The sequence below is a fragment of the Engystomops pustulosus genome, chromosome 5 (assembly GCF_040894005.1).
Source record: "Engystomops pustulosus chromosome 5, aEngPut4.maternal, whole genome shotgun sequence".
Taxonomy (NCBI): Eukaryota; Metazoa; Chordata; class Amphibia; order Anura; family Leptodactylidae; genus Engystomops; species Engystomops pustulosus.
Genome location: NC_092415.1, coordinates 171,072,248 through 171,082,360, shown reverse-complemented (window position 1 = coordinate 171,082,360; position 10,113 = coordinate 171,072,248). Strand labels below are relative to the sequence as shown.

At 47.6% G+C, this 10,113-nt stretch overlaps 1 protein-coding gene across 2 annotated transcripts in view; it reads left to right on the top strand.

The window, feature by feature from the left end:
* The first annotated feature begins 876 nt into the window (after window positions 1-876).
* SNX13 (sorting nexin 13) overlaps window positions 877-10,113 on the top strand; it is a 95,894-nt gene continuing 86,657 nt past the window's right edge. The window contains exon 1 of one of the 2 annotated variants that reach the window (XM_072153800.1): window positions 877-1,127. In XM_072153800.1, coding sequence (XP_072009901.1) covers window positions 1,116-1,127 — 12 coding nt within the window. In that variant the 5' untranslated portion in view covers window positions 877-1,115. The remainder of the gene's footprint in view (window positions 1,128-10,113) is intronic. The other variant, XM_072153801.1, reaches the window with a different exon arrangement.

Below are 10,113 nucleotides of genomic sequence, written 5' to 3'. Positions count from 1 at the left end.
ATATGACTTCATCTTCATTTACCGTATTTTCCGGACTATAAGGCGCACATATGTTGCGCCTTATAGTCCGGTGCGCCCTATGTATGGAGGAGGGCAGCGGACCCTACTTACATAGGTACCCGCTACCGGAGAAAGCAGATCTCCAGCGGGAACTGCAGACCACGCGGCACGGACAACAGGCGCCATAGCGCGAACCAACTTCTGCCTCGTCGGTCTGCAGTTCCCGCTGGAGATCTGCTGTCTCCGGTAGCGGGGACCTATGTAAGTAGGGTCCGCTGCCCTCCTCCACCTGAACCGACCCCCTTCCCCGTTTTCCTGCCACGCCCCCGGACCCTGCGCCTTATAGTCCGGTGCTCCTTATATATGGAATTATTCCATATATAAGGCGCTGACTACTAATGCGCCTTATAGTCCGGTGCGCCTAATAGCCAGGAAAATATGGTACATACAATCACTGGAATAGTATCTCCAGGACTAGAACATTGTTATCGCATGTATTTTAAGTGACTTCTCTTGTTATTTTTATAACCTGCTTTTGGATTTTATACATTTTGGAACTTTTTCACTCGGTTGGCAGTGCAGACTTTTTTGGACTTAGCTTTTTCCTCTTAACCTAATGTAATACCCTCCCAGCACACAGTCCACTGTATATGTCCTAAATAGCACTGTTAGCGCCGCCTCTATTAGTGACGTCAGAGTCTGGACAGTCCCATCAGGGAAGAAAACCCAACATCAGTGTGTAAATATTAATGAGCGGGCGCCGCCCGTTATGATTAGCATGGAGGCAGGGGAGAGGCTGGAGTAGGGCGAGAGGGCGGGGTTTGAATGCGGGCGTGGCTACTCTGTGCACAGCATTCAGCAAGGACTGACTGGCTAGCCCCGCCCTGTTCTTTCCAGTCTGTCGCTAGAGCTCCATGTTTATCTTGTCTCCCCTCCCCTCCACAACATGGCGGCTCTTCCGGAGGCGGCCGGAGGGTAGGGGTGGGTCAGCCTGTGAAGCTACCGGAGGATAGGGATATACGGGGCCGGGCAGCCTCTGCTCTGGTGTACACAGGCTGGACGGCACCTGTCTATAATGTTACGAGCATAGAGGAGCGGCTCGGCCGGCGGAAATCATGACCCCAACGGTAAGACGCAAACCTGGGGGGCAGTAACGGGGTGACGGGGCTGGGTGCTCACCTGGGTAAGTACAGGGAGCGGCGCAGGGTGTATGAGCATAGCGCAGTGTGCAGGGAGCCGGCGCTGTGCTGTCTGACAGGTGGCAGCAGTGTCACCAGACAGCTGACAGACAGGGTGTTGTGATGGGAGACACAGCAGTGATGGCTGCTCGCTGTGTGCCGGCTTGTGTTGTTGGGGTTTTGTGGTCAAGAGTATAATTAAGTTTTGAGCGCTGGTAGTGATTGGGGACAGCAATATTGGTAGTAGTATTATATGTAATCTAGTGTGACACGGGTGACAGGTGACAGCCATATAGGGGGCCTAGGTAATGGGATGACAGCCGTATAGGGGGCCTAGGTGACGGGGTGACAGCCGTATAGGGGGCCGTGGTGACGGGGTGACAGCCGTATAGGGGCCCGTGGTGACGGGGTGACAGCCTTATAGGGGCCCGTGGTGACGGGGTGACAGCCGTATAGGGGGCCGAGGTGACTGGGTGACAGCCTTATAGGGGCCCGTGGTGACGGGGTGACAGCCGTATAGGGGGCCGAGGTGACGGGGTGACAGCCGTATAGGGGGCCGTGGTGACGGGGTGACAGCCGTATAGGGGGCCGTGGTGACGGGGTGACAGCCGTATAGGGGGCCGTGGTGACGGGGTGACAGCCGTATAGGGGGCCGTGGTGACGGGGTGACAGCCGTATAGGGGGCCGTGGTGACGGGGTGACAGCCGTATAGGGGGCCGTGGTGACGGGGTGACAGCCTTATAGGGGCCCGTGGTGACGGGGTGACAGCCGTATAGGGGGCCGAGGTGACTGGGTGACAGCCTTATAGGGGCCCGTGGTGACGGGGTGACAGCCGTATAGGGGGCCGTGGTGACGGGGTGACAGCCGTATAGGGGGCCGTGGTGACGGGGTGACAGCCGTATAGGGGGCCGTGGTGACGGGGTGACAGCCGTATAGGGGGCCGGGGTGACGTTTGTATAGTAATTCTGTATCGTAGAAGTGTAATGAAAGTTGATGCGGCACTTCCAGGAATGTAGTAGAATGGTTGATGACGGTATGTAGCATCTACATGACATCAGGTGACCCTGGAGAGGACCGTCAGATTGCACACGGTAGAGGGTTGTGATCAGCTTGGTGGTGTCATGTGTCACATGTATGGTGGGGCAGATCTGACAGGTTATGTTCCCTACTGCCCCTTATTGCCCGGCGTTATCTTTTGGAGGACAGGCTCACACTTGCCGTGGATTATCTCTGTCAGTGATGTCCACTCTGGAATTTCTAAGACATTTTTGGCAGGCTCTGATCTGTCATGAGGCTTGTGAGGGATTTCCTGAGCGGACACATGGGGAAGGGATGTGTGTGGCTATGCTCGGCTGTACATACAGGTTACATGTATGATCCCGGGATGTGTGTGGCTATGCTCGGCTGTACATACAGGTTACATGTATGATCCCGGGATGTGTTTGGCTACGTTTGGCTGTACATACAGGTTACATGTATGATCCCGGGATGTGTTTGGCTACGTTTGGCTGTACATACAGGTTACATGTATGACCCCAGTATGTGTGTGGCTACGTTTGGCTGTACATACAGGTTACATGTATGACCCCAGTATGTGTGTGGCTACGTTTGGCTGTACATACAGGTTACATGTATGATCCAGGGATGTGTGTGGCTATGCTTGGCTGTACATACAGGTTACATGTATGATCAAGGGATGTGTGTGGCTATGCTTGGCTGTACATACAGGTTACATGTATGATCCCGGGATGTATGTGGCTATGCTCGGCTGTACATGCAGGTTATATGTATGACCCCAGTATGTGTGTGGCTACGCTTGGCTGTACATACAGGATACATGTATGACCCCGGGATGTGTGTGGCTATGCTCGGCTGTTACAGGTTACATGTATGATCCTAGCATGTGTGTGGCTACGCTTGGCTGTACATACAGGATACATGTATGATCAAGGGATGTGTGTGGCTATGCTTGGCTGTACATACAGGATACATGTATGACCCCAGTATGTGTGTGGCTACGTTTGGCTGTACATACAGGTTACGTGTATGATCCAGGGATGTGTGTGGCTATGCTTGGCTGTACGTGCAGGTTACATGTATGATCCCGGGATGTGTGTGGCTATGCTTGGCTGTACATACAGGTTACATGTATGATCCCGGGATGTGTTTGGCTACGTTTGGCTGTACATACAGGTTACATGTATGATCAAGGGATGTGTGTGGCTATGCTTGGCTGTACATACAGGTTACATGTATGATCCCGGGATGTATGTGGCTATGCTCGGCTGTACATGCAGGTTATATGTATGACCCCAGTATGTGTGTGGCTACGCTTGGCTGTACATACAGGATACATGTATGACCCCAGTATGTGTGTGGCTACGTTTGGCTGTACATACAGGTTACGTGTATGATCCAGGGATGTGTGTGGCTATGCTTGGCTGTACGTGCAGGTTACATGTATGATCCCGGAATGTGTGTGGCTATGCTTGGCTGTACATACAGGTTACATGTATGATCCCGGGATGTATGTGGCTATGCTCGGCTGTACATGCAGGTTATATGTATGACCCCAGTATGTGTGTGGCTACGCTTGGCTGTACATACAGGATACATGTATGACCCCAGTATGTGTGTGGCTACGTTTGGCTGTACATACAGGTTACGTGTATGATCCAGGGATGTGTGTGGCTATGCTTGGCTGTACGTGCAGGTTACATGTATGATCCCGGAATGTGTGTGGCTATGCTTGGCTGTACATACAGGTTACATGTATGATCCCGGGATGTATGTGGCTATGCTCGGCTGTACATGCAGGTTATATGTATGACCCCAGTATGTGTGTGGCTACGCTTGGCTGTACATACAGGATACATGTATGACCCCGGGATGTGTGTGGCTATGCTCGGCTGTTACAGGTTACATGTATGATCCTAGCATGTGTGTGGCTACGCTTGGCTGTACATACAGGATACATGTATGATGTTTGTCATGTATGAGGCTCCCTGTGATTTGCGGAGGACTCTTTTACCCGCGTCTGATTGAACAGCAGAGCCGTAAAATAAGCTGCGATGGTCCCGTGAGAGTCGCATGTTTCTGTTTGTTGTTATTGCTGTGATCAATATCGCCAGACGCAATAGAAACCCAGAAACCAGAGAATGGCGGAGTCATCCTGAGATCCTGAGTCTTCAGGAGCGCTAAATGCCCCCCCCCCCCCCCCCCCGCCTCACATAACATCTCATCATTACTACTCTGGTAGATCATGGGCTACAGGTTATCCATGGAAATGTTCAAGGCATGTAAATGTCTGTGGAGGTCATGTCTGTATAACATGAGAAGTGACATAGGCAAACAGGCTATTTAACCCCTTAGGGCCTGCTTATTTTGACCCTTAAATTTGTGGGACTGCATTAGGCTATAGCCGTGATGTGAATTCTGCCTTTCCGGTATTTGTTAGACATTATATTAAATTGTGACCTTGTTTTAAAGGATATTAATATTTAGGTTGCTATATCACTCTGCACTCCGTACCCAGTCCCGACAGAGTAAGGACTAAATATTTGCTGAAATCTTGTTTTGACGTAAGAATTTAGTCCCTCTTAGTAAAAACCTATTTTCCCTGTGATTCTCCAGTCTTCATGGACATGATATAAGGTTTACACTTCTGGATTTAGGACTGTAGATCTGAAGTTGGATGGGGGTCGTTGGTGAAAGCCTATCTTCTGGACTGTCCAAAAATGTTCTATTTCAAGGCTTTGGTTTGGCCACACACAGACAAGCATTTCATGGTTCTCATTGTTTTCACCAAAGTTCTCCACTGTTACCTTGTTTGTGCTGAGGGTTATTGTCTTCAGCTTCAGCAGAATTTTTTTGGCTCCATTTGGGTTTTCCTCAACCCTAACCAGTCTCCTTGACCCAGTTGCTGAAAAACACCCCAAGTCCAAATGTGGCCACCACTTGTCGGGATGGTATTGGGCAGGTTTTGAGCAGGGCTTGGATTACTCCAGACATGACACTTAGAATGTGGACATAAATTCTTGATTCTATCGGATCAGAGAATCTTGGTTCCAAGAGTCGTCCAGATGGACTTCATGTGTCTTTTATTGAGGACAGTCCTCTGGTTACTCTGCCATAAACTCCAGAATAGGCTTTGTCAGATTTTATATTGTGCTTCATTCCAATTACAAGGCCTTGAAAGCGCCTTGTATTGTTATTTTTCGTCACTACCACTCCGTGTCGGGAGTGGGTGATTTGTGCTCCTGCTGCCTAAAGTGATGGTTGACTTTATGGAAGCTTTTCTCATTCTTACACTGGAATTTGGAGCTCAGATAGAAATACCATTGGGTTTTTGGTCAGCCCTCTGACCAAGCCTCTTTGATAATCAATTTTGTGTGGAAGTCTTAAAGCGGTATTTCCACAAAGACAAGTTTCTTAAATGTCCTCACGATGACAAAATAGCACATTCTCTAATTTAATGTTATTTAAAAAAAAAAAAAACAGTATTTCACAGATAGATGGTCCAGGGGTAACCAAAATAGTATACACCAGGTCTGCTAGAGACAGGTTGGAATTATGAGTATAGGGTCGGCAGACATACTGAGCTGCTCTCTGCCTTTAGCCCCTACCCTTGCATTCCAGGACGAGCTCACACAGACACTGACTTCCTGCCCACAAACAACAACATCATGAGGAGAGTAATGCTACAGACAGATAAGGTCTTTATCCATGGGAGGTGGGGGGGGGGGCATATAGCTGTGCTGTTAATGTTATGGCTGTGATAGTAGAGTTGAAAATGTCATGTGTCTGTCTCTAGCCCCTACCATTGTGAAGTTTAAGTTTTTAATTTCGGCTAGATTTTATTTTGTTCAACAGACAGTTTTCTTGGAATACATTGGTAGGTATAAGATGTGGTGAATAAGAGGAGCAGCTCCTGAAGGGTCGTGAGAACTGGAACCTGGTTGCACTGCTACCGCCTATGGGTGAAGACACACATGGCGTTTTTGGGCCGTTTTTGGGCCGTTTTTACTAAGTGCGTTTTCAGATCGTTAAAAACGCATGCGTTAAAAAACGCATCCGTTTTTTAAAAACGCATGCGTTTTGTCCGTTTTTCCGAAATTGCGCAATGAAAAACGGACAAAAACGCATGCGGTTTCAATAAAACGCATGCGTTTTTAAAAACGGATGCGTTTTTTAACAATCTGAAAACGCACTTAGTAAAAACGGCCCAAAAACGCCATGTGTGTCTTCACCCTATATCTGGCCTAAGTTGTGAACTCTAGAAGCATCAGTGATTGACCTCATATGTGTTACTTATACTTCTTCATGAATGAATATGTTTATACAGTAACTTGTATGTACCCAATAATTGTTCTCTTAATATTTACAGGTTATTCCATTAATAAAATCTCAATATTAATTGGAAATATAAATTTCTGGGTTTTGTAAAGCAGAGATAAAAATGTACATAAAACTGATTCATCCTTTAGGGTTAATCCTGGGAAAGTGAGAAGTTCTTAGGTTTTCTGATGTACTTTTACTCCTTTCCAGATAGGGTTACACTCCATGAATAGGAACTTTCTTGTCTATTGCTAGAGGGGAAATTGATACCTGACACAGCTGAGCAGTAGTTACAAATGTATCACGTCTGGACAGTCCTCTGTGAGTGAAATCTGTCAGTATTAGGTCGTCTAACATTACTGTGTTTGGTTTGTGGGGTCAAGTCAGTCATCTATGATGCTGGGAATCTCTATCAGAATGGACACTGCCCCTTAAAGGGGTTGCATGGAGTTATCCCTTGTTCACGTGGTAGGGAATGACAATTTGATCATTGAGGGTCTGACTGACGGGACTCTCGCCGATCAGGAGACCATCATCCCCAGCAATCTGGAGGACATGGATCCCATTCTCGGTAATGGGTAGTATAGTAATGTAATGGGTAATCTAAAGGTAGATCGGGTGGTAGGTGGATCAATAGGACGTGAGGATAGCCCTTTTAAGGGCTAAACCTCACGTCCCGCACTGTTTTGTGAACTTATATTATAGTTTTATGCTAATTTTGTTATGCGGCTACTGGGGCGTGGAGTAGCCGCAGCTGTGGCTACACAGCGCGGCTACTCCACGCCCCAGTAGCCACTTTACCCCTCCTAGCCACAATCTTCGGCGCGCAGCTCCGTGCAGCTGCGCTCCGACGAACCTGCCGTCTGCGCATGCGCAGAACAGCAGGCCTGCGCCTGTTTCAGAGCAGTGACCGCACAGCTCAGCAATTTGCAACACTACCTTGCTACCTTTAGTGAGAGCAAGAGAGAATGCTTTCCTGGGTGACTGGGGTGCTATTTTCATGGTTGGTGACAGTTCCATCCATCCCTGATCAGCTCGGTATTCCCTATCTTGTGGATAGGGGAAGACTTTTTAACTTGGAACAATTCCTATAAGCAGCGGTGGTATCGCTGTGAGTCAGGGATTCCCAACATCCTTTCAGGCTTGCCTTATTTTGATCTCTGGAACCCATTGCTCTGACGTATCCTATGGATGGGGATAAGTGTCTCCAGTCTTGGGACTTGATGGGAACCTGGCAGGGAGATTTGGGGGGTTTAGTGTCCCAAATTGTATACTTGCCTCAATCCCTCGGCGACTGCCAGTTCCGGCAACTGAAACCGGCGTATTATACCCGGCCTGCACTGCGCATGCGCTGTAAGATACTGGGGGACATTTACTATGGTGTTTCCGCCAGTTTTGTGGCGCTCTCACCACATGTTCTGCTCTCAGACCTATTTATTAGCTGGCGGCGCCAGAAAAAATGACTTTTTCCGTCTGCTCCGACTCTTCTCCGAAAAGGGGCGTGGCTTTGGCGGAGTGGAAACTCAGACACAATTAATATGTGTCACAGCCCTATTTGGGCGCTGTAAACTGGCGGAAAGTAGACCAAAAGAAAACTGGTCTAGCAGGGACTGTTGGGCACATTTCTGGTGCTCGGGACAGATTTTGGTCCCAGGGACAGAAAATGGTCTCGGCGCCAGAAATGTCTCTGCACAGCTCTACAATATTAAATGTGTATCTTCTTTCCGAGAGCAGGTCGGTAACAAAGCCAACGCAGACACCAACACTTTAAGTAAATGTCCCCCACTGTCCTTACTTCACTTCCCTCATTGCAAGATGTTTGCTCCGGAGCGGGATCCCCTCATGCGAGTCAGATGTACCTCATCAGACTCTAGAGAAGTATTTAAGTTTATTTTTAGATTTTTTTTATAATCATTTAAAAACTTCTAAAAGGAAGTTTTGGAAACCTAAACCACATATCCATATGGACTTGCAGTTTGTTTAGGCTCCTAAATTCACCTGACAAGTCTTAAAGGGTGCATTACCAAGCTCAGGGGGCCGTGCCTTGAGCCAATCCCATTAGGCTGAGACATGCCCCCATTGTGCTGCGCACCCTAACCCTTGAATTGAAGACCTATGGGTGTCATTGATTCTTTACATCTAATCCATATAGATTGGTTCCGGATATAGCGCCCAGGGCTTGCTGTACATGGATTCTTGGTGGCTGTATATACATCACCTCCAGATCATTTATCAGAATCACTCAAGTCTATTGTCGTCGGTTCAGCTTTGTGGTTTGCCGGTCTTGACATCTGATCTGTGTAGGAAGAAAGGTGCTTGTGATTGTATGATACGCTGATCCACCGCTATTATACTAAATCACAACTGGCTGTCGTTACTTTGTTTGCTCTCTTCATGGAAAGAGATTTTTTTGTGAACACAGTGACATTACTACAGGAATGTAAATATTCTACGTGCACCTATTAGGTGTCACTGGATATAGTGGAAGTGTGAGGAAAGCTCAGGCTCATGTCCTGCTGCCCATTCATGCTCTTGCCTCAGCCTAGATATAAGTTAAAGGGGTTGTCAGCGTTCATCAAATAATTGATATTGTTTGTGTAATAAGTTATACAATTTTCCAATATACTTTCTATACTTTCAATATTCCTCATGGTTTTCTAGATCTTTGCTTGCTGTCATTCTATAGGAAGCTTCTATGTTTACTTTCAATGGATGGAAATGTGTCCATGGTCATGTGATGTCACACAGGTGCACAGCTCTGATTGCTTTCCGTGATATATTGAGCCGTGCACCTGTGTGACATCGCATGATCAGGGGAAGAGTTCTATCCACTGGAAGTAAACAATGGAGCTTCCTATTGAATGACCGCAAGCAGAGATCTTGTTATAGAAGCTCCAGCTCTGTGTTCAGCACCATGGACAACACGGCATATAACTGTGCATCACTGGAAACGTATGCGGTTGTTGCGGCTTTCTTGGTTTCATCAAAAGATATTGCACATCCAATTGGGGCAATCGATTTCTGATACGATTTTTTAATATGCTACCTTCCCATTGGAAAAACATGTCCGTCAAACCTATAGGATGATTTTCAAGATAGCGACCACGTTTTGGACATAGCCTAAATGATAGGCCCCCTAATCTATTACTTTTTGGGGTATTCAGATATGTAATTTTCCCTTTAGCTTCTGAAATAATTGTGTCCTTGGCTTTGGAGCGTGAATATACATATATTATAGCTTTAGTCAGGCACGTATCTTTTAAAGTGGTATTCCCACAAACTAAAGTAAGACCCTATCCATAGACCTGCTGATCAGTGGGGGTCTCAGTGCTGAGACCCCCACAGATCGCGAAAACGAGGGGTCAGTTGGACCCCTTGTCTCTCTGTCAGACTAATGGAGCAGAAGGTCCCGCATTTCCGTTTTGCACCATTAATGAGCTGGCAGAGATCAGTGAGCGCAGTGCTCGGCAGCTCTGTAGAGATTAATGGAGCAGAACAGTCATGTGCGGCCGTCTGCTCCATTAGTGTGATGGAGTAGCAATGGGTCCAATGGAGGTACGTGGGACCCCATCGGACACCTCGCTTTTGCTATCTGTGG